Source organism: Neurospora crassa, linkage group V (genome assembly GCF_000182925.2).
Source record: "Neurospora crassa OR74A linkage group V, whole genome shotgun sequence".
Taxonomy (NCBI): Eukaryota; Fungi; Ascomycota; class Sordariomycetes; order Sordariales; family Sordariaceae; genus Neurospora; species Neurospora crassa.
In genome coordinates, this window is record NC_026505.1 from 4,097,468 (window position 1) to 4,122,993 (window position 25,526).

A 25,526-nucleotide genomic window follows, 5' to 3' on the forward strand; every position below is an offset into this window, starting at 1 on the left:
CCATTGCTGATGATGAGCTAGACCTACTAGATCCGATGACTGTAACCCCTTCACGTTACTATCCTCAACGGTGACGTGATGAAGTACAAGCGGACTGATAACGATGGGATAGTGCCGTTGGTGTAGACGTCGACACCATACCTCTAATCGTAATTGGGGAAAGACGAATCGACAACGGACAAGGCTCCAGTACGGTCAGGCAGACGAGCATCAACGGCCACCGTTTACTCAAATAATGTACAATCCTGGATGACAGTGACAGGAGATTCCTTTGAACTTGATACCCATGTGGCAACTGTCAACTTCCGCAGTCTCCTGGCTCAATAATGTCGGGGCTGTTGTGTTGTTGTGTATTCTCGTTGGTGTTGTTTCGTGTTGGGGTAACAGCCGAGATCATACGGTAATTATCACAGTCGTGTCTCGAACGTTGCCTGGTCTCCAATTTTGTAGTTGCAGGGACAATCGCGAGCAGTTAGAACAAGGTATACTCAAAGAATCAACATTCGATATCAGCATACATGGAAGGAACAGCTTCTCTGACATGTATAATCGCGCGTCTGCACGTGAGAATCGTGCATTGTAATCAGCGTCTGAATTGATAGAGTGAAAGATGTACTAGGTACATGATATGCGTTACAGTACAGGATGGGCATTGAGATGCAACCGCGCGGACGGAACATATAGGAGGTACATAGGTGTGATAGGGTTTGTGCAAGTGGGGTAGACGTTGGAGACAGTCCCGGCTGGCATCCGCTGTCGACCAAGCGTGCAGTCAGCAACGAACGTCGACCGAGCTTCCTGGGCACGCCATCTCTCCGCATGTGAAATGTACCTCGGCGCATTGCCTCCCGTTACAGGACAAGCGTCATCGCATCCAACAGAGAAGCCGTGGAAGGTCGACGCCAGGGAACCAAGATGATTTGTGAAACTCACGCCAGAGTCAATTCCCCAGGTGATTTGCGCAGCCGCTTGCTTGATCGAGTAGCTCTGTTCGTTGGTAGTCTCGTAGCTTGTCCTGGAAAGCCGCCTGCTGGTGAAAGGTTGACCTTTGCTAGAGGTCTGCCCATGGGGAACCCTTGTGTTCTCTTGTGTCACTTGTGGTTTATATAGTGTCGCCCTCCCCGTTTTCCCCTTTGCTACCATCCCGTTCCATCCATAGCCAACACGTTCACATCATTCACTACGATTCGTATACCTAATCCATCGTCACTCACTTCACCTTTCTACTTTACTAATTCAACCAACCCCTTCAATCCAAATCCTCCAACATGTCTCTCAAAAACGGTATGCCTAGCGATGGACCAAACCCGCTCACACCCTTCGCGCTCTTGCTGTTGTCTGTTGTTGTACCAGCCGTGATGGCGCAAGACTTTCCATGTGTTCCTGGAGCCGAATCAGCGCTGACCGTAGCCGTGTAACGATTTAGACAAGTTCCCTTCATCCGCGGCCTTTGACGCCATCAACAGCGCTCTCACCGGCAGCGAAGCTGACCGCAAAGACGCCATCAAGCAGGGCAACGCCGTCTTTGCTTTTGTCCTCAAGAACGCTGCCGGCGAGACCGACGAGTGGCATATTGACCTCAAGAACAAGGGCGAGGTTGGCAAGGGTCTTGGCGAGAAACCTACCGGTTAGTTTTCCTTCTACTTGCCCATCCATTGGCCTTTGCCCTTTCAGTCGTGCCTCGATGCTCTGGTTTTGCGCAATGATGATGCAACTAACAAAATTGGTCGTGATAAAGTCACCCTCTCCCTTTCCGATGCCGACTTTGCCAGCCTCGTTGCCGGCAAGGCTAACGCTCAGCGCCTCTTCATGTCCGGCAAGCTCAAGATCAAGGGCGATGTCATGAAGGCCACCAAGCTCGACCCCATCCTCAAGAAGGCGCAGACCAAGGCCAAGCTCTAAATAAATCTAGTTCTACATGCGAGCAAGTCCCACAAAAACCTGCCAAAAAAAAGTTCAAATCATAAAGCATGATACCATGATGCTCTGTGTCATTTCAGAAGAACATGGTTATCTGGAACGTGTACTGATTGGGTGGGATGGTGATGGTGCTAGTTGTGTGTTTCGTGTCGTTGTGCTGTACGCATACTCGTCTGGAAGGGGAAGCTTTTAGGTATAGCCAGCGGCCCTCTACAGAACGTGAATCATGTTCAAACTGTCAGTATTCTTCTGTATCTTCAATAGTCGTGACTTTCATCCCGACGACTTTCGCATTCAATAGTCGCGGATCGTCCAACGTCGTCATTGACATGTGACAGTGCTCGTCCAACGCCAACCACATGCCACCCATGAACTTGCAACATTTTGGGCTAGGATGGGCAGAAAGTAGTTAGCCGAATTCAGTCCGTAACGGTATTTTGAGAAGGCGGGCTGTGAGCAGTGTGTCTGACGACTTATAAGTGTGGCGCATGACGCTTGTGTCGCCTTGGTAAGCCATTCACAAAGACAAGGTTGCGAGGTGTTCGTGCCGTTCAAAGCCAGACTGTACACTAGGTGGTAAAAGAGAGGAAGGGATCATGGGTACCATTTATGCGCGGTGGCTTCGCGTTGGTTGCGACTGGCGAGACAAATTGAAATCATGAACTCCTTTCGATTTTCTGCACAGCAAAGGGACGCTCAAAAGGATAAGTACCTAGGTATGGTACATAGAGGTAGGTATGGTCCGGCAGAGAAGCAGAGGGGCTCACGATGGCGGCTGATGCCTTGATGGGTGGTTCGGCAGGCACCGCGATCCAGTCAGAACTCGAAGTGGACGTTCCACTGACAGGAAACCACAGCCGGGTCCGTGCACAGCAGCCAAGAGAATCTCGACAGTTTGCACGTCCACTGCATTGGCGCACGCTACAGTCATCGATCCCTCTTTTTGCGTGTCGGTGTCCTTCGGGGGGTTGATGGCCCGTGCACGAGGATGCAATACGGTGAGAGCATCCATACCTATGCTGGTTTCCTGTTCCCGCCCTTCAAGCTGTCCAGTCTCCCCATCGGTCTGACACCGTCGCCAGGGCACTGGCCACTGCCGACCCACGATTTCTGCCGGCCGCCCTTGTCGCTAGCACATAGCGACGTGACCTACGTAGGTAGAGGTAGGGTACACCTCCTCCTCCCGCCTCTATCCAGACAACTGCAGTTTTTTTTTTGGGTGTTTTTTTTTTCTCACGGTCGTCCGCCACGGCGCCATCAAGAAACAAGAAGTGCTTGAACCGCCAGGCCTGAACCAGAATTGTCATCTCCCATTCACGCTTTCCTGTGGACAAACACATCAGTTATCATCGACTCTATCCCATTTCCGGGCCAGCATCCATCCACTTGTATTTTTCCATTGCCGTCCAGTTTGCTTTGTTGACAGACCCAAGTCGGTCTTTATACCGCCCGCCCTCCGCCCTCGTCCCTTCGCTGCTGTGACGAGCTTCCACCACACGGTACTCCTCATCTGACGGTCGCGCGAGCCCTGTCGCTACTTACTGTAAAAGTAGCAGCCATCGGTGTCGGTCTCGGACTTCACACAGCATCACGGCTGGCGTGTTCTATCTGCCCTTCATTCTTACCGTTGAAAGCAAGCCGAAGCCCTGAGCTCTCCCACCGCTGCCACGCCTGCTGCCGCCGTTGCTGGTCATAGATTCCCGACCGCCTTGTCGCGCAACCCCCAAAAATTTCCCACGCCTTTCCAGGTTCCCACACAAAACCCTCAACCACCACGTCGAGCAGCATCCCGTCCACCTCGCTTCCTCGTCCCTTGCGACGCGCCCACAAACGCGCCGAAACCCATCGCGGGTTTTTGTTTATGCACGACAGCGACAGCGAGTCCTTTCATAGTCCTGCCTTTGTGACTCGGCTCTGGAATAATCAACACCGCCACACCACCTACCTGCCCGCCTCGGCTTCCCGCCTATTCCTAAAACTACATCTCTGCCCTCGTCCATCGATATATCGGTCGGCGAACCGCCCAGTCTCTCGCGATGGATTCACAGCCGAACAAGAGGCGTAGCATCTTTGGCCTGGCCACTAATCTCTTCCGCGGCTCCTCTGCGCCCGCCGACGACTCCGATTCCATGACGGAGTCCCCCCAGCAGAATGGTGCCACCAAGGCCCAGTCCGTCCCGCGCATAGACTTCAACAGCGCAACGCATGAAAGCCCTGCCAAGCGCGCGTCTGATGCGCAGTTGGCATCCCGCAAGCTCATCGGCCGCCCTCAAGGCCCGTCCAGCAAGCTTGCCCAGTCCTTCACCAGCACAGACTTCACAGAACTGTCATCGGCGCCGCAAAAGAAGATCACATTCCATACTGCCTCGGCGGCCGGCGCGACGAGGAGGATGCCCGGCGACAATCCCTACAAGTCACCTTCCTTCACAAGCACAGCCAAGGGTCCCGTTGTCAATGGAAATGGTGCCAAGGCAGCCAGCTTTTCTGGAACCGGCACGAGCACAGCGCCGAGCAACATCTTCCGTTCTGGCACTCCTTCCCTTTATCAGCGGTCCGGCGGCACGGCCTTTGCTCCTCGCATCGTTCCTGGCGGTCTGAAGAGCAGCCTTCCCCAGAGCACCCCCGGTCGCACTTCGCGCGGTACAACCGCTGAGCTCCTTGGCGCCGTCCCGGTCAACACGGAGCTTTTCAAGATGAGAATTCCTGAGCCTCCTCATCATTTGACCGGCGAGTTGTTGGCTAAAGAAGTCCCAGATGACCCCAACAGGGCCGGTTCCATTTATGCCGACGAGTTTTTGGCACACTACTGTCCGCCCGATCTCGATGAGCAACAGAAAAAGCAGTTTTTTTGCATCCTCGACTTGAGGCGACTCAAGTATGCCGCCGATGAGATATTCACCAAGAAGGATTGGAAAATCAATATTCTCAACTTTGCAAAGGAGTACGAGAAAAGCCGTAGCTTGATTATGTTGCGGTACGGACTGTACGAATTCAAGACGGTCAGGGCTTCGGAAGAAGTCAAGAAAGAATGGAGGCAAAAGCATGGAATCGCAGAATCCGAGGAGGAAGCCAGCGCATCCTCTAATCTAAAGACACCGGCTGGCTCGAAGAGAAAGGCCGAGGAGGATTTGTCGCCAATTGACGGCGCCCTCAAAGCTTCCACCACCGCTGGTAACAAGCGCCCGCGCGCTCCAGAACCGACCAGCCCTTCGCCAATCAAGCAAAAGCCTAAGCGCAAGGCCTCAACGGTTGGATCGCCAGACGAAGCCCAGCCAGCCAAGCTGCAAAAGGCCTCGGGAACCCCAACCAAGGCGTCCTCTGCCACCAAGTCTGTCTTTGAGAGCATTGTCAACAACACGCAAACCGCGGCAGCGAAGAAGGCAGCGACTGGTGCTGCCAAGGCCGCTACGACCAATTCTGCGCCTAAATCCGTATTCGAAACTGGTCCCAAGGCTCCTGCCTCCTCCGAGAACATCTTTGGTCATCTTTCCGACAGCAAGAGCAGCAACGATGATGCCAATGCGGATAGTGATGCCGAGACCGCTTCCAATGTTGACGATGATGAGGATGAGCATGAAGCTCAGCGTGATGGGTCTACCAGCACTGGTGTTGCTATCCCTCAGTTTGGACTGGGAAGCCAAGCAGCGGTGAATGGAGGGTCTGGTGCCTCCTCAGACGCCGAAGGGAGCTTCCAGGGACGCAGCATCTTCGACCGTATCACCAGAGGATCTGACGGACAACCAATTCGAAAGCCCGTTCAAGATGGCAAGTCTGATTTGTTCTCTGCCACTCTCAAGGAGGACCGAGCTCTCGGCACAACCCACGAGCAAGCCTCTTCCCCTGCTCCAGTCAACAATACGTGGAATACGGAAACGCCCATCAAGTTTTCCTCTGGTCCCAGCAACTTGTTCGGGGCTGCGACATCCAAGCCCGCTGTGTCGAGCAACCTTTTTGGAGCCCCTGTAGCTAAGAAGGCAGAGGAGCCCGCTCAGGACTCGGCACCTAAGAGCCTTTTCGGTGTTCCTTCCAAGAAGGCCGATGAGCCTGTTACCGAAGCCCCCAAGGCACCGGCAGCTTCAGTGTTCTCGTTTGGGACAAAGACCACTGATACTGCTGCTTCCAAGCCCTCCCTCTTTGGTACTCCTGCGCCCTCGGCCCCAGAACCGGCTGTTACAAACTCGATCTTCAGCTCGGGCCCCAGCACTCCTCTCTTCGGCCAAGCAAAGGACAAGCAGGAGTCTAAGGAGACCACGCAAGCTCCCTCCTCTCTTTTCGGTACTAAGCCTGCAGAGCCCGCAACGACTGAGGCCTCCAAGCCCTCGGTATTACAGTCGAACATGCTGTTTGGCAGTGCTCCGGTAGCCAGCGAACCGCCAAAGACACAAGCCACTAGCCTCTTCACAAAGCCTGCGGCGGCTGAAACGCAATCCACGCAAGCTCCGGCTTCGTCGTCGTTCGGGGCCAGCGCGTCAAAGCCCGCCACGTCCAGCTTGTTTGGCAGCGCGACTAATCCTCCTGGAGCAGACGAGCCGGCGGCGAAGAAGGTTGCGTTTGGCAGTACTGAGACCAAGCCCGCCGCCTCTATTTTCAACTTTGGCTCTACCATCCCCGCTGCCGATGCTGCCACACCTGAGACTAAGGGCCTCTTTGGCACCACCAATGGCGCTACACCCGTTACGGAGACTAAAAATCTCTTTGGCGTCAGCACCACTCCGGCTCCTGCCACTGAAGTCAAGAGTTTCTTTGGCGGTACAAGCATTGGGGTCCCTGCTACTCAAACTCAGACCCTCTTCGGCAACACTAGCGCATCCGCAACGGAGACTAAGAGTCTGCTTGGAAACGCTACTGCTCCTGCTACCGAAACCAAGAACCTCTTTGGCAACACCAGTACCACTGCCCCTGCAGAGACCAAGAGTCTGTTCGGTAGCGCCTCTACCTCAAGCGCACCCTCAGACTCAAAGCCTCTGTTTGGCGCGACTACTAGCCAACCCGAAGCCTCGAAGCCTCTCTTTGGTGCCTCCAGCAGTCAACCCGAAGCTTCCAAGTCTTTGTTTGGTGCTACCAGCAGCCAACCTGAAAGCTCCAAGCCAGCTTCCATCTTCGGAAGCAATAACCTTGCTCCTGCACCTGTCTCTGCTTCATCGAGCTTCACCTTCGGGTCCACAGCGGCTCCGGCTACTAGTCAACCTGTTCCGGCTGCTACCTCTAGCTTTACCTTTGGCTCTGGTTCTCCCGCGCCTACACCTCAGCCAAGCACTAGCTTTTCCTTTGGTGCCACCCCTGCTTCGCAGCCTTCGCAGCCCGAACAGAACGGTAACATTTTCGGAGCCAACACTTCTTTCACATTTTCGGCTGGAGGTAATGATGGCGCTGCTATTAATAATCCTTTTGCTACCGGAGGTGCCGCTACTCCCACCTCCTCATCGTTTACCTTTGGCCAAAATAGTGGTACCTCTGCGCCGTTTGTCTTTGGGCAAAGTAGTCAAAACACTCCATCCATCACCTTTGGCGGTGCCCAGGACTCTACACAACAAAATGGCAGCTCTAACATGTTCGCCTTTGGTGGTCAACAGCCCTCTGGGGGTGGATCCATGTTCAACCTGGCGCCGCCCGTAGGGGGGACATCAACAGGTACTGGTAAGTTGAGACCTCGACCGCGACGACGCTTCTAGCCGGTGAATTATCATTAATCGACCGCAACGACCAGATTCCCCTAAAACCTTCGGCGGTGCCTCAAGCTTGGCCACGACGCCGGCTGTGGGGACACCAGAGCCAGTGGCCGCCGAGTCCAAGGATGCTCAAGGAACGCACGCTGACGGGGATGAGGCACCACAGGAGCAAATCTCGCTAGTCGAAGGCGGCCCGGGGGAAGAGGACGAGTCCGTCGTGTATGAAGTTCGTGCCAAGGCGTATAAGCTCGTCGCTCCCGAAGACGATGACGACGAAGGCTCCAAGGAGAAGAAGAAGCCCTCCGTGTGGAAGACGCAGGGAGTCGGCCCCCTGCGTCTTCTCAAGCACAAAAACACCGGTGCGGTGCGCATGCTGATGCGTGTCGAACCCCGCGGCAATATTGCGCTCAACAAGATCATCCTCCCCAATTTCACCTACAAGCCCGAGGCTTCGGCCCCCAAGAACATCAAGATCACCACGGCGACGGACGATGGCAAGGGTTTGGAGACTTGGATGCTCACCACGAAGACCACGCAGGCTTTGGCTGACGCGCTGGAAGAACACAAGAAGGCAAATGAAAAGAAGGATTAATGAGTTTGTCTGGTGGACAAAGATGAATGGATGAATTGGCCAGATTCAGATGATGAATAGCATCGGAGGAGTTGTTTGCAAAAAAAAATGTAGTAGTTCACGAACATTTGTTTTGACTTTTTTTTTCTGTTTCTAGTTTTTGCTTTTCTCTTCTCTTTGGTTTCAATGGGGTAAAAGCGGAGTGCTCTTGGACCGGACAATGAATGCAATGCGGTGCCGCATGTGGTCATGCTAGGTGTCGATGAGGGAGGAGGTGGTGAGGTTTGAACACTGAAATTCAGGTAAGGTAAGGTACGAAAATTGCATGGGGTTTGCGTCTTCCGATCACAAGTATTTTCATTTCTGCTATGCATTAGATGGATGGAAGGACCGTGCTGGGTTTTGACGGATGTCACGAGATTCTTTTACGTTCCAAGCAGTCCTTCTCATCGATCTTGCGAGCATCGTGTTCTCGTTCAAACCTCTTGTTTCGGTTCGTTGCACTCTATTAGTCCGTCCCTCCATCACTTTATCTTCATCTTCAGAGACAGAAAACTGGGATTGCATCATACGTATCGGGTATAACAATTTTTTTTTTTTTTTTTTTTTTTTTTTTTTTTTTTTTTTTTTTGCGCGTCTTTCTCACGGGCAGCTATCCCTCTATATCGCGCAGAATTTTCAGTCGATAATTGTCGAATGTGTCTATTAGTGGTCTCCAAAAGTTGGGTCCCTTGGGTCCTCTCATGATAAGATGGCAAGGTTGAAATCGCTTAGTTTTGGGGAAGGTTAAACAAGAGAATCGCGGAAGGCGAGGAAGGCGCAAGAGCTAGGTCCGGGAGAGGTGAAGACAGCCAGGAAAAAAGACAGAAACGAGCACCGAGCATATTTCGGAAGCAGCACTTGTTTAGACAGTATTACAGCGGCACGGCAAAGAGAATGTATCCAATGGCGCCGTGATTATCCCGTCACTTGAGGTTGTTTTTGAATCGCTTCACCCTTTTGAGGAGCGTTAAAAAGTGGAACCTTTACGTGAGGAACGAAAGGGGTTTGCCAGTTACTTGAACACAGCTTAAGTTCTCGATAAAAAAGTATTAGTCTTTTTTCGAATTTGTTCTTGTCATTTTCATGTTATCGCCTTGTGTTTGTTGTTGTCATTTCATTACATTACCAAGTTAGATTTTGTGAGCCAGGCAAGGTTGGCGGTCAAGGTTCTGTTTTACCTTCGTCTCTTTGCCCTCCTGTACCCTTTTTTCCCCCTTTGCCATGGTTTGTAACCATTCCCCATCACTCCCGTGGCATTACACCATCCTTAATTGCTGTCCCATTCGCCGTATGCCACGCCAGATACCCTTCCGAAGATCTGTTCTCATGGAGGTCGCTTTTTGTCCGCCTTCAAAGCTGCTCTGCTGGTTCCTCCCATCAGTCGCAGTTGCGAGTGTCATTTCCCCAATACCCTGTGAGCTGCGTCTCGCTTCGATTTGCCAAGTAGATCCTTGTCATCTTGACACAAAATCACGACGGAGAAAGACAGTAACGAGCTTGTAGAACGTCAGCTTGTTCCACATGCTTCCCTCACAACGCCCGTTCCAAGTTGACCAAACCCTTCAGCTCAAGGGACGGAACGGGAAAGAAGGAACCTCAAAGGGTTTTAATAATGCGGTGGCACACCAGACTGTGACGAAGACTGACGTGTAATGGAGGCGTTATTATTGCCATTGTTAGATGATCCAAACGATAGGTCAGGTGGAAGGGAGGGAGAAGCTGCCCCTAAGGCTGACGCAGAAGTGACCGCCGCCGCCTCAAATGTGGGAGCGGCGGCAGGAGAGGGGGTGGCAGAAAAAACAGTAGCAGGATCGCCATGCTGCTCTGGACTTGTTTCACCATTAGTAGTAGGCTGCTGCGATGGAGAGTTGGTCCCCGTTCCCATTATCGACAGGGGAGGCGTCTCTTCATATGCAGGTGGTGGTACCTGATCTTGATCTGTCATTTGGGGCGCCGGGCTGTAGATGGTACTGTGTCCCGGACTGGGGGAGGGATACCTAGTCATGCTTGGAGATGTCGGCGCCGTGGTGGCGGTGCTCTGGGTTATGCTGGTGCTCAACAGGCTGGTGCCGACACTACTATATCCTGGCTGGCTCAGGTGGCTCAGGTGACTCTGGCTGTCTATATCAGATCCGTCCTGATGGTAGTAATGTACCGGTGGGGGTGGCTGTAAACTTGTCTGTATCCCCGACGGTGGCGATGATAGAATTTGCTGCGAGAAGGTGGTATGGTGATTCCAGGAAGCCATGTTTCGCGTTTCTACACCGACGTACGCAGCACTACTCGTTCCTTCGCCGACGGCGGAACCTGCCGCTATTCCTACCCTCGCGGCTGGACTCGCCGACGCTTCGTTTCCATAGCCATGATAACTATTTCCACCCGCTTCAAGATCAACATCGCCACCTTCTTCCGCAACCGGCTGCTTCTCATATGGCGGCGGTGCCTCGCCCAGTTCATTTAGTCCTTCCTCGGGTCTGAAGATACCTGCCCAGTCCCATCTCCTCATCGCCGTCGACCGAGAACCACCCCATGTCCCGCCCCCAGTTCCTGATCTCGAGCCAGTATTGTTACGTCGCTGTGTCGGCGCCCCACGCACCCAAGACTCCTGAAGATCACGCTCGATCAATGCCAACGAAGGGGCATCGACCTCACGAACTCCGAACTGAAGCTGCCCGTCACGACTGTGGCTTATCGATGCTTGGTGGGCCGAAGGTCGTCGTGCCGAGGTAGAAACACGAGAAGTCTTGTGGTTACCGAGGAGTTGTTTGCGTCGGCGGATGTGAAGACAGAGGGCCAAACCACCCAGTACGATGACGAGGCCGACGGGGATCATCACCCAGACCCAAGGGTGGTTGTTATTATCATCACCATCGTCGGTTATTCCCGGGGGGAAGCCCCCGAACCCTGACTCTGAGGACATCTCGGTCTATATCTCTGTCCGAAACTGGCGGGGTCGAAAGGGGGTGCAGGGGCTGCGGCGAAAGCTGGAGAAGAGCTATGTTCAGGGGTCGGTGAGACAGCTTAGGTTGGGGCTCCAACTCCAGCTCCAGAGCGAGTGATAGCCGAAGGAGTGTCGTTCTGTCGTATCCTTTGAAGTTGTACTCGCTCGCTTGCGCCGTATTTTTGATTTCGACTCAGGTCAGCAAGAGATTAGCGGAGGGAAAATGCGGCAAGAGCTTTGTCGGCTGGTAGATCCCCTCAAGGGCTATCAAGATAGTAAAAAAGAAGGGTGCTTTCGTAGTCAATTCATGACTAGTCGTGGTAGAGGTAGTTTTGAGTAGCTGGAATCCGTACTGTACGGTGCTGTGGTAGGTACTGTTGGCGGTATTTATTTTTCAGGTCGTGACGCGGGATGCCGTAGATGAACCGGACGCGCTGACATTACTCGATCTGACGGCAAATAGTGTTGATGTCGATACCATGACTGTGCCGGTCAGCGCTGGTTTTGATGTTCATAAGAAGGAGAGAGGGGGGGCTGGAGTCGGGGAGAACATAAGTAAGATGAGGGATGGAAGTCGGTCGGCAGCGGTACGTGTGATGATGGCGTTGCATGCCGGTCCGCGCAGCTCGGGGCCTTGGGCTGCTGTAAGTGGACAATGGGAAGCTGCGGTGCTGGTGCGTGAAACAACTGTCCAGTGACAGCCCGAGTGCTTCACTGCAGTGGTCTTTTTGTGAAGCCGGGGGATACTGTGATCTGCAATGCAGGGTAGCACCTGAGGTTGCAGTCGATGGAGGTAATTTCACCAACTGCCCAACCTTATTATCTGGGTGCGGTGCGGGCATTCTGACTGCAGCGCGGGTCACTACACCGTAGGATTGACCGCAGCCAGACGACACAACGAACTTGTACGGCAACGGCAAGTGCAGTAATGAGGCATGTCTTGGCCCTGGTCTTCTTCTCGCGCTTCCAGAAGGTCGTCTTCAGAACGGAAGGAAGCACCGCCATGTTCAAGAATGCGGGCTTCGTTTGCGATCACATCTTCGACAGTTCATCGGGTCTTTCACTTTTGTCACATTTCAGTTTGGTGTAACAAGGCGCTACCGGTTATCGAGCTCCCGATGCACAGAATCTGAAACCGCCATCGGCAAGTCGTACCTAGTCACCTCTATCCGCCCTCGTCATATCGACGTTTGTTTTTCTTTTCTTTTTCTTACTTTCCTTTCCTTTTTTCTTTTTCATTCTCAAGACGGATAAAAGACTGGACATGGCATGTTTTGAACGGGTAGGGTACGTTGGTTTGCTGCACCTATTTCATCATTGTCAGCCAACGACATACTACCTCGGTCCCTGCGCCGCAAGGCAATCCAGGAGCAAACAAGAGGGTTTTGGGACTCCCTGGACAGAAAAGATATTTCTTGGTCTCCATCGCAGCTCCCTGCCCTGGATCCTCGTGAAATACTCCCAACTCTCAGTCTAGGCACCACTCAGTACCCGCACCCAATATCCGAGCCATACTATCACTAATCTGAGCTTGCGATTGGCACGAGTTTTGAGATTCGATCTCCGCTCCCACGCTGGCACTCTCAAGCGAAAAGGTGGGGTGGTTTACTGCAAGCGGTTAAGCCTTCCCGCCCAGCGATCCCTGGCAGCGTCCAGGGCCCGAAACGGCCACACAGAGTGGGAAAGTGGTTACAGGATTCGTTTTTTTGGAGACGCCATTGTCCCCCCTTGCCTGTGACTGCTTTGATCACATTCGGGGTTTCCATTAAGTAAGATCCAATGTGATCATCCAGACCAGCCGGCCACTCATGGACGAATTATTTGTTGAAGCTTGTTGGTAAGGGAATGTGAGAATCATCTATACACACTGTTCTTGCAATTGAGGTTGAAGTGAAGGTCATGATGCCCTCATCATCTATTCATCTGATCTGGAGGGACAGCACCTGGATTCAAGGTTCAGTAAGTATAATTGCGGGTATGTAATCGCAAGGCAAGTTTTCTGACCTGAACCCGAACGTATGTACCTACGTAATGTTCCGTATTCTGCAAGCGTACGTAGGTACCCGTGTCTGCCGCTGCTTCTCTGTCACTTCATGCCAGGTTGCTCGCGTCGTTACAGAGAAGGCGCTGCCAACAAATTGTACGCTCAAACGCTGTATTTGAGTTACCATACAGCAACACAAACCCATTTCTTCCACGCCAACCATCTAACGATCCAACCATATCCCGACCAACAACCAGCACAGCCCGATACATTCCAAACCACGTCGCATACGACATTGTTCTCAGAGCATATACCCAAAAGGCCAACTTGATGAGGGCTACGGCGACATAAAAAAATCACAGGACATTTTGCCATCCCGCCAGAAACTACAGCTATTCAAGATGCCGAGAGCAATCAGAGGTCAGTATGGATTCCCATGAAATACCATATAAATGACGTGTACATGGGCTTGTCTAGTCAAGACTCATTCATAAGCAACAGCACAGCACGACTCTAACGCAAAACAAATACTCACCCTGCTAACACTGGTCCCTGGCTCAGGTGTACTCATCCAGTGCGAACCAGCCATCAAGTCCATCATCGTTCACTTGGATAGTGTTAACAACGATATCATCATCGAAGATCTTGATGAGCAGACCCTGGTTGTTAAGGAAAACATGGTGCAACTGCTCAAACAGAAACTCGAGGACGTAAGTCATATGCTTCCCCTTTGCTTTGTCCAGTGTGACCGTTTGGCCCGCATCGTGAACTAGATATCATGTCCGATTATATCACCTTCCTCTGGCTGACACTTTCCTACCTACAACAGCGCCTGAAGGAAACATACAGGCCCGAGGAACCGCTGGCAGATAGTGACTAGGAGTTGCCTAGTAAATAGGAGACGCATACGTAGTGACTTCAAGTCGCTGAACCCCCCCGAATTACATGCATTTATTTATACACCTTCAACACTGCGTAGCAGTTACCAGCCTGCGATGGACTACTTGATCCTCTTTAAAGCTTTGAAAAGACGGGCTTCTTCTTCTGCACACTAGCCGATAACGCGTCCATCATATCTCTTGATTGCAAAGCAGCCGAGTTCCAGACGGTGGTATACCGTAAGCCTGTGTCAAAATTATCAGTTTAGCCTTTCCTTCACGATAACGAGCAACGAGGAGGAAGAGAAACCAAGAAAGGAAACGTACTTTCAGAAACCGAATGGTCCCTTGCGTGGTTCAACAACTCCTTAGTTCCCTGTACAGCAATCGGGCTCTTCCCAGCAATCAAGCCCGCCAGCTTGATCGCCTGATCCAGGGCAGCCACCTTGCTGTCGAGAACTTGGCTGACGAAGCCGACCTGTTGCGCCTCGGTCGCGCCAAACTCTCTTGCCGACATGCATACCTCCTTCACCCACGAGAAGTTGCCGACGGCCTTGGGCAGCCGGCTCAGCGTGCCAATGTCGGCGGCCAGGCCGATGTCGACCTCCTTGACGGCCAGCCGAACGTCACGCGTGCAGAGCCGAATGTCGGCGGCGCAGGCGATGTCGATGGCGAGGCCGAGGGAGATGGCGTGGAGGACGACGATGACGGCTTCAGGGAGTTTCTGTAGGTTAGCAAGATTCGCATGCACTGGTTCATTGGCTTGACGTATATATATCACCCTGGGTAACGAAGAGTGACAAGTCGGCACAGTCAATACATACGTTTCTCGCACAATTCAATAGCCGAAATGCTATCCTGAAATTCAGTAATGTATCTTCTCAACTGGGCCGCCTTGCGCCCGACGTCGAGGGCGCCGCTCGACTGCAGCTGGTTGTTCGAGCTGGCCGCGTGGATGTCCAAACCCGCCGTGAAACCCCGGTCACCGGCGCCCGAGAGCACCACGGCCCGCACGTCCGGGTCCGACGACAGCTGCCGGAAGATCTGGCCCAACTCCAGCCACATGGCCTCGAAAAAGGCGTTGAGTTTGGCAGGACGGTTGATCTCCACGTGCACGACGAAGGCAGGCCCCGCGGAGGTCACATTGAAGTGTTTGTAGGATGTATATCCTTTGAGTTGGGGTTGTTGTTGTTGTTGCGCCATCGTGGTGATGTGGGGCTGGATTTCTTCAAGATGGGGATTCCAAAGACAGGATTGGGAGCGACGATGTGAGAAAACGGATTGATTGGAAAAGGGCAAGTATGTGTGTGAGGTTCTCAAGTGCAAACAAGTCGAACGAGAATACGCTGCAAATAGTTCTGAGGATGATGATGATGATGATTATTGGTTAGATATTGGGATGCTAGGCAAATAGGAAATAGTTGTTGACTACTAATACGTTGTCAAAATTGCCGAGGTTCAGCGGCCGTTAAACGGTCGGGTAAGAAGCGATGGGACGGCCGGGAAGCAGTGACGTTGAAGAACCCGACGCCGGCGCCGGGAGCCACATCACATCGGACCAACTGAACAGGATCCTACAAGACCCATTGCGGGGGAATTGAGCGCAGTAGTAAAAGTGGGTGATCCTACCCTTCCGAACGTTGCTGTTCGTTGGATCTCTCTGTGCTGTCTATTGCTCTTAGTAGACATGTGAACAGTGTTCAAGAATTAGCATCTCTAGAGACCTCAAAACGCGGTCTTTGCACTCTGTTGTGTGCATCTTCAATCGCGCAACTGTAGATGAAACCGAAAGCGACTTGCATCAGAGAGACATGCCGATTAAGAAGCACACCAGCAAGCCAAAAGGAAAAAAAAAAGATAAAAAAGGAAGAAGAAGAGGGTGCCGCTCACTACCCCTCCTCCAATGCCTCGCATTCCTGGTGGGTACTCGGTGTTGGGTAGTGGCGCTTATCATCCCTCCCAGGGTTACCTTGGATGTGCAGACGGATTGCTATGCGCCGGCCGGACGCCATGTTACACTACGTACCGTGACCACCTAAGCTGAAGCGTTGTTAAAACCTCCAAGCCGCCGACAGTGCAATGTGATGCATTGTTGTGCCTGTTGATACAGGAAACGAGGACTTGAGCTCGAGTCAGTTTGTGCACGAGCGGCAGTTTCGTCCATAGAGGAAGATAGCGGAAAATCCCATATGTGGTGGGGATGCCACTTTCGCTGATTACCGTATGAATTTGTGTGATTACCTACTTACTCGACCTGCCTTGCCCTGGCATGTATACATTGAAGAAGTCTTGGGAAGAGCCGGCAAAGTATATGGTGGAGATGGTGGACATGTCTGACATGATGGGCGGTATTAAGGGGCAGACGGAAGCAGCCTTTTTGCCTTGACAGGGGATGCTGCTTCTTCAAGCATCGTGAACTGTGAAAGAGAGCTGTACCTGCCGCTCCGTCTCCAGTGCCGCCTGGCGCGGGACCAAAAGGCCACGCGAGCACCTAACGCTTACCAACTCTGTAGAGATACCTAGGCTCCTCTCCGGTGGTTTTACCTGCAGCAACTATCAGCGTTCCCACCACGGACGAGTGAGGTGATCCATGACAAGCACGCTCCGTGGATGCCCAGCGGCCCAATCACTATCGCATTCCGGCCGCTCGTCTGGCCCTCATCGACACCTCATTGGCGCCCCCAAAGGCTGAATGGTTCAAGGACCAGGCCTGATTGTGACTTTTTCCAGCCTACCATCCCATTCCCTGGAACCCCAAACTTGCGACTCGACGACATCCTTTTCTTAGCTTCAAAGTTCCTCCGAACCCCAGGCTCTGTCGAGCTCGTTTTCTGTCTCACCCTCCCACGCTCCCTCCCCCTCCCGACCGCGAGCGCGCAATCTCGACCTCAACAACACTTTGGCCCAAGGAGCCACTCGAACCTCGATAGCCAACGGTTTCGCCCTTGTGTGACGCTCTGTGGGCACCCGCTTAGCTGTCCCATTCGCTCTACCTAATCTTTTCTCGCTTCCTCGAGATACGACATCCTGGGGCCATCCCCCCCCGTCCCTCGATCCGCTACCCGTCGCCGTCACTGTTCGCTTTGATCGTCGCCGTCGCCATCGTCCTGTCGTGCACGACAACCCGCCTCCTGATATTGCTCACCACCATATCCGCCTCGCCCGCCCTCTATCGCAATCGCGACGCCGTCTCCATATTCTACATACACGGATCCCCCAAGACTTTTGCCTTTGCGATACATTCAAAGGAAACCGGCCTCGGTAGCGAATTGCACACGCCTCTGCTCATTTTCGATTCGGAGCCTTGCCCGCCAACGATTGCTTGAGAGACATCGAATCTGATCCGATCTGTCTCCTTTACGCCCGTCTGTCACGGCTTGCGCGAGACTGGGACCTATATCTAGCTTCTACCCTACTGCTTACGCCCTCGTTCAAGGCCTCAGAGCAATCCCGTTGATCGAATGATGGACATAGAACGAAAATCGTGCTCCTAAAAGACCAATTCTTCAACAAGCCAAAGCTGCCGCTTCCGCCAATTGCATATCGCAACCCGAGCACTCGCGCTTTTGTGTTGCGACTGAGACTTCTTGCACCGCTTCGACCTGTTTGGGCTTATAGTTTGACCTTAACTCGCCTTCCGACTACCCACCCCCATTGGTCTCGACTCACATCGACGAGTATTGTTAGTCGACGGTTACGCTTTCCATATCGCAACAAACGAGTGCGGCAATTGCGAAATCGCCGAAGATTTGAAGATGGCTGCGCCGGGTTCCAACAAGCCCGAAGTGGGCGACATTTTGGTGGTCATCCGTAAGTTCATTTTTTTATTCCAGTCATAGCTCGACACAATACAGTTTCATCATGGGGCATCTTTTTTTTTCTCTAGTTTTTTTTTTCTTTTTTTTTTCTCTTTCTTCTCCGGAGCTTGTTTGTGTTTTAAAGATCCAACAGACGGCGCCACGTGGTGTCAAGGCTGTCGCAAACTTCAGATAAACAAGAGGCTGACCCGCTTATGTCACAGACGATTTTCAAGCTCGTAGTTCGGACGAGTTGAGCTTAACCAAGGGTGACCGCGTGGAACTGATTGAACGCGATGACGAATTCGGTGACGGCTGGTTCTTGGGAAAGCATTTGGCAAATGGCAACAGTGGTCTTTTCCCAGAAGGTATACACACCCCCTCCTATGTATAAGCCACAGAAGAGCTGCATGGCAAACAGCTCTTTCGTGCCCGCGCTGTAACTGACTTCGCCCTACAGTCTATACGCGTCCTGCACCCAAGCCCCATTCCAGCAGCCCGTCTCTCCAAAAACCTGTTCTCGCGCCGCTGGCCGAAATCGTTAACGAGCAAACGGCAAATTCCACTTATTCTTACGGCAACTTCAACAAGATTGGGAAATCGGCCGATGAAACCTTACCGTTAAGCTCCTTCAAGCCAGCTTCAGCACCCGACGGCCCTGCACATTCGTTTCTCAGCAGTAGTTTGCCAATAGGGGGTATTGGACGCCCCGGCGCTGACAGCCACGTCCTACACGAGACTCTGAATGTGATCGACGAACATATTACGGATTTGAACTCGCCGCAAAGCAACGGAGCTCTTCGAAACACTGGCGATTCTGGTAGCGAATACAGCTCGCACATAGGCAACCGTGTCTCATACATTCAAGGCGAAGAAACGGATGAGGAGGAAGAAGGAAACCATACACGAAGCGAGGTCGAATCCTGGTCTGCCGATCAAGTTGCCGAGTACTTGTTTACGGTAGGAGTGGAGAAGCACCACTGTGAGGTGTTCCGTGACCAGGAGATCACCGGAGAGGTCATTCTCGGGATGGATCAAACATCGCTATTTATCAAAGCCTTTGATCTGGGGTCTGTGGGAAGACGGCTAAAAACTTGGCAGAAGATCAAAAACCTACAGGATGAGGTCAACGGAGAAGGGCCAGGCTCGCGCGTACTCAGCCAGTCGTATGGGAGCGAGGTCGGGTCTGATGCACAAGGGAAGATGCGCAGCAGGACGAACACCCTCACAGGGTCGACTCCACGGTACTCATCCAACACCAGCCAATCTCTGTCAGTCCAGACAAAGCGCTCGTCGGAAACCCCCAAAATGGACCCTGTCCAGCCCGTGTCTCCAGTCTCACCTCTGATGGAGAGCCCAAATCGTATGTTCCACGAAAGGAGACCCTCCGCTGCAGACATCAGAGACTTGCACCACTCCCGTCGCCATTCCTCGACTGATTTCCGTCTCGCAGGAGCATCCCCGGCCACCCCTAAAGTCTCAGGTGGAACGTTGCACGGAACAGAGGTGCCCCACAAGAAGCAACCGTCTTTCGACCGAAACTGGACGCTGGGCAGTGCAAGCAACTCTAACCATCCCGAGTCCTCGGCCGGGCAACAAGATAATGTGGCTGTTCAGGAGCCTGAGATCCAGGATTCGGCAGTAGACTTGGATCGAGGCTACTTGTCAGGAACCGATGCCGATCCTCGGCAGCGGAACGTGCTGAAGAAGCGTGAGAGCAAGGCCCCTGCTCTCGCGGAATCGCCAAAGACGAGCTACACGGAAGAGCAGCGTGTGCGGAGCGCCACAACTCTTTCTCGACAGTCACGGTTAGGCAGCATTGATTCCTCCCGTGAAGCAGTTGGCATCTTGCCTGCTGCACAGAAATACTACGGGCTGGTTAGGCGCACAGCTTCCACGGCTACCATGGAGTCAGCTCGTCTCTCCATCGAACGCAACCACCCTACGGTTACCAAACTCGAGGGATCGCCGGAGCAAAGCAGGTCCTCTCCCAGATCGGCTCTCAAACGCCTGAGCCAAGTCAACCACCCGGACTTTAATATGGCCGGCATGCTAAAGAACGGCTTCGGCGGGCTACGAGCCGCCTCAGACGCGATCACGGGTACCGAACGAGCAAAAGTGGCGTCACCAGTGGACACGCCGTCCAAAGACTCGTCTATCTATTCGCCCACACGCACCGGCTCAACCACGCCCTCGGCCGGCCGAAGTTTGGATCTCGACCAGGAGACTGCCAAGAGTTTGAGCACCGTGGCAACCGCGGCCTCTGCCGCGAAACAAGCAGCAAACCGGAAGAAGACCAAGAAGGAGACAAGTGCTTATACGCGTGGTTTACAAAAGATCGGCCCACGAGAATCGATCAAGGATGCGGACTACAGTGGATGGATGAAGAAGAGGAGTGCCAACCTGATGACCACATGGAAGCCGCGACTCTTTGTCCTGAAGGGTAGACGCTTGGCTTACTATTATTCTGAAGACGACCAAGAGGAGAAAGGCTTAATTGACATTTCCTTCCATCGGGTACTTCCGGCGGACAATGAGCGCTTGACTGGCTTCCATGCGACGCTTATGGGGGCTAGTACCTCCCCAGCAATCCCGGCTGGAAGCCATGTCCAGACGCTCGCAGACGCGGATGCAGAGCGGGATCCAACGGAAGAGGGGGATCAGATGTTCATCTTCAAGCTTGTTCCACCACGAGCCGGTCTCTCGCGAGCAGTGAACTTCACAAAGCCTACAGTACACTACTTTGCAGTACCCAACATCAAGCAGGGTCGCCTGTGGATGGCAGCTCTCATGAAGGCGACTATTGATCGCGATGATACCCAAGCAGTCACGACGACATACCAGCAGAAAACTATCTCGCTCACCAAGGCGCGCCAGATGCTTCACAGACCACCAGCATTGATGAATTTGGTGGAGGCCAGTGAAGACAATGCTGGTGACGACAAAAGGGGGCCCGCAAAGGAGCAAAATGGCCTAGGTATTAGCTACAACGAGGCGGACAGCGGAGTTGCTGGGTTTGAGAAGCTGGGACTTTCTCACATTGATGAAGGTGGATTGGGATTTGATGAGAAGGATGGATCGGTTCCTCAGAGCGCTTAGGCGATTTTAAGGAACCCCCAATCCGAGGCCTATCGATGTGTGATCTGGCTACGTTACCACACCTTCGGCCTTGCATTACGTCCAGCATTCACATGGAAGGAGGCGATCTCAACCCCTTTGTCTTTTTTGTTCTTTATCTTCTCGTTTTGATTTTCTTTTATTTATTTTTTGGGTTCGTTGATGAAAATCACCATTCAAGACGTACATCCTAATGTGCCATGTATTTCAAGAGCAATTGGGAAGGGAAAGGAACGGAACGGGGCGCATCTGGTACACTATGTTATGCTGCCCGAGGCTTAGTGAGGCAATGGCAGGTAGCGAAAGGATTAGTATAAGAGATACTGAGTCGTGTTTTTGTACCCAGAACAAATGGCGATTGGAAGTCTTTCATCATTCGCTGTTCTCATGGGCCTGCGTGAGTGTTCAGCTACGAGTGCGCGATTGAAACGAAATCGACGTGGTGTATTGTATTTGTATTGTATGTACGTGTATGTAAGTTACTTTTTGGCTTGAGGTGGAGGTGTGAAGGTTGCCGGAAGATGCCGCGTCGCGCAGTGTCCCCAGAAAAAAGTCGCGTCAGTGCCAGAGTTAGGCCTGCCAGGCCCGCAGTAACAGCTCGCACTTTGCTTTGTTGGAGCTTCCCAAGATCAACATTTCAGGTTGCCCGCACTACACTATAACACCTAACCAAACCCACGTTCATCGCCACAACCACTTACCTCGCGACCGGCGTCCGAGAAAAAAAAAGGCATCATCACAAACAGAGGTGGACAAAATCATCCCATCCAGCGCGCCCTATCATTGGCGCCTCTGACGAATCATAACGGTTCGGAGCAACCTGGGATAGTCTGATTGTGGTCGAACTTCCAGCGAAGGAAGACAACAAAGCGACTCGCCCAACAACATCAAAAAGACAACCTCCAGAGGTCCGGTATTGACGCCTTCGTGGCAGCGACAACATATCTGGCATCTTGATCCCATTATCTGCACCAGGGACATAAGCCTCAACCGGTGGGAGCTCATCGCCCAACCTCGACGGTCGACCAACTTCAACGAACGACTTCTGCCGGCCCGCCCCTTCTCCGCGCCGACGATCATCCTCGTCAACATGACCTTCTCGGGCAGAGGAACGCTGATTTCCAGCACCAATTCTTTCAATCCTTCCGGGTCGCCTTTCGCTTCAACTCCACAAAAGCCCTTGTTTGCTCAGCAGCGCGCGCAGAAACGGTCCGGCGCACCATCTACCAGAGGACCGCTCCAGCCCTCGAAACTTGGCCAGGCAGTCATGTACAACGACGATGAAGATGAGAGGGAGCCGAACCAGCAGGAAACCAAGGCTAACCGGTCAGGCACATTTGGCCTGCCATTCGACGACACCTACGATTTGGACGACAGCTCCATCTTGATGAGCGGCGCACCTGGCGGCGACCTGGAAATGCGCGATGACGACTCCGATCTGATGATGCTCAACACCCCAGCTGCAACGGAGCGCGTCCGGAAGGAAGCCGCGGGTATCTTCCGCGCTTCTGTTGCGCAGTCTGGACCCCGAATACGCGATCTCAGATTCGCTGCCCTCGCCAAGGACGTCTATACACACATGGGCACTGCTTCCCTCCTCGAGCCCGGAGAGCTTATTGTGAATACCGAAAGGCTTATTACGCGTCTGTATGACGAGGGTGTCGGCGAAGAAGAGGACGAGGAGAAGCTGGACGAGGCGCTCGCGCATGTTGCTGGTGAACTTACTGATCTCTGGAAGAGAGCCATTAGCGACTTCCCCCAGCCCGACGAGGAGCACACGGTGGAGATCGGACCCGGTCCCAACACCTCTCCACTCGAGAAAGCGACTTACCTGGCCAACCTGGCGCTACATGTCCACCACGAACGATATGAAGACAACACGGGACGTACTAGGCCTACGCCCTTGCCTGAGACACTGTTCAAGTGGCTGGACGAATACCACAACGTTTATAGTGGCCAAACGGAAGAAATCCTACGATATAAGCCGAGTCCGGCGTCTCATGCTCTCTTTTGGCAGGCTATCTTTGTCGCCCTTCTTAGGGGTAAGGTGGATGATGCGGCCAAGCTGCTCAGACAAGCCGGGTGGGACAAAGTGCGGAAAGACAACGGCGAAAACAAGTACATAAACCGTGCCCTAGAAAGTGTGCAGCTTGCCACGGCTGAAACAGTTGCCATGTTGGAGAACTGCCCCGGTTATAATGAGGACTGGGACATATGGAACAGCGACTGGACCCTATGGCGTGTTCGGACTCGGGGTGCACTCGATCACCTCAGACGCTTCGCCGAGGGCCGCGATACCATGCTAGGCGACTCTACATTCTCCGATTTCTCGGCCTCCGTTACTTCGACGCGGAATCGCGAGTCTATGGCCGGTCTGGCGAGACGGGCCGAGTCTCAGGTCCCATGGGAAATCTACGAAAAGCTGAATATCATCTTCGACATTGTCTTGGGGTCAAAGAATGCCATCCTCGATGCTGCGCAAGACTGGTGCGAGGCTACGATCGGTCTTACTGCCTGGTGGGATGACAGGAGAGCCGATAAGTTTGGGAACCCGCTCTCCATGGCCCGCTCACAAGCCCTTACATTGGCCTCACAGTCAGCGACTACGGACAGTTACTTGGATAGGCTGAACAATGCCTTCCATGTGGCCGTTGAGGAGGATTTCTACTTGAACCCCCACAATCCCGTAGAGGTGGGAATTGCGTGCATTTTCGAGGACAATGTCAAGGGTCTCATCGGTCTACTTCGTGGCTGGTCGCTTCCGATCGCCTCTGCGGTCGCCGAGATTGCTTCATTGGGCGGATGGCTTCCACAGCACCAGCCAGGAGCCTTCTTCATGGAGGGCCTCGATCAGGATGATCTGGATGTGCTTGGGGTCGACCCCACTGCGCCGGATGAAATCGATGGAATCAAGGACAGCACGCTTATTCAGTACGCGCAGAAGTTGACCGATGACGAGGATATCGGAACGATCGCGGACCATTTGGGGGAGTCTCGGGACGGCTGGGAGCTAGCCATTCATGTGCTGGGTCGTATGGACTCGCAAGAGCGTTCCGAGGAAATGATTGGAATCCTGGTCAGGCATATTGTCGACAGTTTGCACGTGGACTCGAACGAAGTGGTGGACAAGACTTGGTCACTCTTAAACGAACTTGGCATGATCCCTTATGCCGAAGAGGTGGTGGAAGTAAGTACTACGTCTCAGGGCACACAGAAGGACTATATCCGCTAATCATTCGCTTAGACATATGCTGAAATTCTTGCTCGCGACTCTCACCGTTATGGCGAAGCGATGTGGTACTTTGCTCTGGCACACAAACCGCACAAGGTTCGTGAGGTTATGAATCTCCTCATCTCATACTCCCTCATCCAGTCAACAGCTTTCCCACCAAACGAAGAGCTCGACGATTGGCTTCACCGCCTCCTTAATGAGCGCAACGAAACTCTCGAGCAGTGTGCCAAACAAGATCTTGAGGCTGCCGAGCTCCTCGGCAAGATGCTCAGTGGGTACGCCTCACTCCGCCAGTACTTCGTTATCCGTGACGACGAAGCCGTCCTTCCCAACGCCACCCCTTACGCACGCAAGCAGCAGGCCGCCACCGCACTGGTCAACGTCATCGCTAGCTCCGACGATAACATTCGGGGCGGCCTTCTCGACCCGACGCGTGATGGCATCGTCAGCGAGGACTTCTTGCTCGCTCTCCTCGGCGAAGCTCTCGCCTTCGTCACCAACCCAGACAACACCAACGTCCACCTCGGCCAGCAGGCCCTCCCTATCCTCAACCTCGATCAGATCGACATTATCCTGAAGGCCGTCGAGGATCTCCAGGCTGTCAGCGACCGGGTCCGCAACACGTGCGAGGAGTTCCTGCAGATCGTGCTTGCTTCAGCGCCCGGCGGTCTCAAGGGAACCACCCCCGCCGACCTTCTCAAGAAGAATGCCAGCGGCAGCCTCGTGCTGGCGGGTAGCACCATGGTGGCGACCCAACTGAAGAACTCGCTCAGCGGCGGGCTGGTCGGCAGTGGTGCCAAGATGAACCCCGTCAAGCGCGGCTGGGACTGGAGGGCGGACATGCCGGCTAAGACTACCGGCGACGACGTCATGCAGAGGTTGAGGCTGGGCGTGGCGAAAGATCTGGCGGGATTGTGGCTAGCTGATGCGGATAATGCGCTGTGGTAGGAGTTTTGCTAGAGAGTGTACTGTGGATGGGTATGGTAATTGACGTTTCTATGTTGGCTATTCCTTGTAAGGCAGCGAGATGATAGAAGCGGACAATGCTTCGAATTAGGTGGAAGAACAAACCAAATATAAGTGTGATCGAGCAATGTGATTCTTCTCGACTCATCGACGAAGGTTGGCCAAGTCAATTAATGTGTACGGATATGAGAAAGTGGCAGTTGATCAGTGATTACCAAAAACGTTCAATTGATTCTCACCAGTGTTGTGTGAAGTGTTTGTTGCTCTATATGACAACCATGAAAGTAGAGCATGGGACTAACGGATGCTGTGTATATACATCGTGGAACAGTGCCTCCATACCGACCTACCAGTACATGACGCCATGCTAACCCTGACATCCAGATTCACTACATCACAACTCGCCGCA

General features: G+C 53.2%; 7 protein-coding genes across 7 annotated transcripts; 5 read left to right on the forward strand and 2 right to left on the reverse strand.

The window, feature by feature from the left end:
• Positions 1-1,002: 1,002 nt before the first annotated feature.
• NCU06643 (oleate-induced peroxisomal protein) lies at positions 1,003-2,283 on the forward strand. Its single transcript, XM_955783.3, has 3 exons — positions 1,003-1,284; positions 1,427-1,627; positions 1,739-2,283. The coding sequence occupies exons 1-3, from the start codon at positions 1,269-1,271 to the stop codon at positions 1,900-1,902; spliced, it is 381 nt and encodes a 126-aa protein (XP_960876.2). The 5' UTR covers positions 1,003-1,268; the 3' UTR covers positions 1,903-2,283.
• Positions 2,284-3,129: 846 nt separating this feature from the next.
• On the forward strand, positions 3,130-8,739 carry NCU06644 (hypothetical protein). Its single transcript, XM_955784.2, has 2 exons — positions 3,130-7,557; positions 7,628-8,739. The coding sequence occupies exons 1-2, from the start codon at positions 3,957-3,959 to the stop codon at positions 8,179-8,181; spliced, it is 4,155 nt and encodes a 1,384-aa protein (XP_960877.1). The 5' UTR covers positions 3,130-3,956; the 3' UTR covers positions 8,182-8,739.
• A 531-nt stretch (positions 8,740-9,270) lies between these two features.
• NCU06645 (hypothetical protein) lies at positions 9,271-11,812 on the reverse strand. The gene has a single exon (XM_955785.2). The coding sequence runs from the start codon at positions 11,120-11,122 to the stop codon at positions 9,809-9,811; it is 1,314 nt and encodes a 437-aa protein (XP_960878.1). The 5' UTR covers positions 11,123-11,812; the 3' UTR covers positions 9,271-9,808.
• A 1,491-nt stretch (positions 11,813-13,303) lies between these two features.
• NCU06646 (RNA polymerase II transcription factor B subunit 5) lies at positions 13,304-14,441 on the forward strand. Its single transcript, XM_955786.2, has 3 exons — positions 13,304-13,547; positions 13,689-13,837; positions 13,957-14,441. Exons 1-3 carry the CDS (start codon positions 13,529-13,531, stop codon positions 14,005-14,007), a joined length of 219 nt encoding a protein of 72 aa, XP_960879.1. The 5' UTR covers positions 13,304-13,528; the 3' UTR covers positions 14,008-14,441.
• On the reverse strand, positions 13,775-15,590 carry NCU06647 (enoyl-CoA hydratase/isomerase). Its single transcript, XM_955787.2, has 3 exons — positions 14,830-15,590; positions 14,333-14,716; positions 13,775-14,251 (listed from the first exon to the last, which is right to left on the reverse strand). Exons 1-3 carry the CDS (start codon positions 15,206-15,208, stop codon positions 14,142-14,144), a joined length of 873 nt encoding a protein of 290 aa, XP_960880.1. The 5' UTR covers positions 15,209-15,590; the 3' UTR covers positions 13,775-14,141.
• Positions 15,591-16,746: 1,156 nt separating this feature from the next.
• Positions 16,747-21,288, forward strand: NCU06648 (polarized growth protein Boi2). The gene is made up of 3 exons (XM_955788.3): positions 16,747-17,815; positions 18,027-18,170; positions 18,263-21,288. The coding sequence occupies exons 1-3, from the start codon at positions 17,761-17,763 to the stop codon at positions 20,899-20,901; spliced, it is 2,838 nt and encodes a 945-aa protein (XP_960881.3). The 5' UTR covers positions 16,747-17,760; the 3' UTR covers positions 20,902-21,288.
• A 261-nt stretch (positions 21,289-21,549) lies between these two features.
• On the forward strand, positions 21,550-25,333 carry NCU06649 (hypothetical protein). The gene is made up of 2 exons (XM_955789.2): positions 21,550-24,106; positions 24,164-25,333. Exons 1-2 carry the CDS (start codon positions 22,010-22,012, stop codon positions 25,097-25,099), a joined length of 3,033 nt encoding a protein of 1,010 aa, XP_960882.2. The 5' UTR covers positions 21,550-22,009; the 3' UTR covers positions 25,100-25,333.
• The last annotated feature ends 193 nt before the right edge of the window (positions 25,334-25,526 follow it).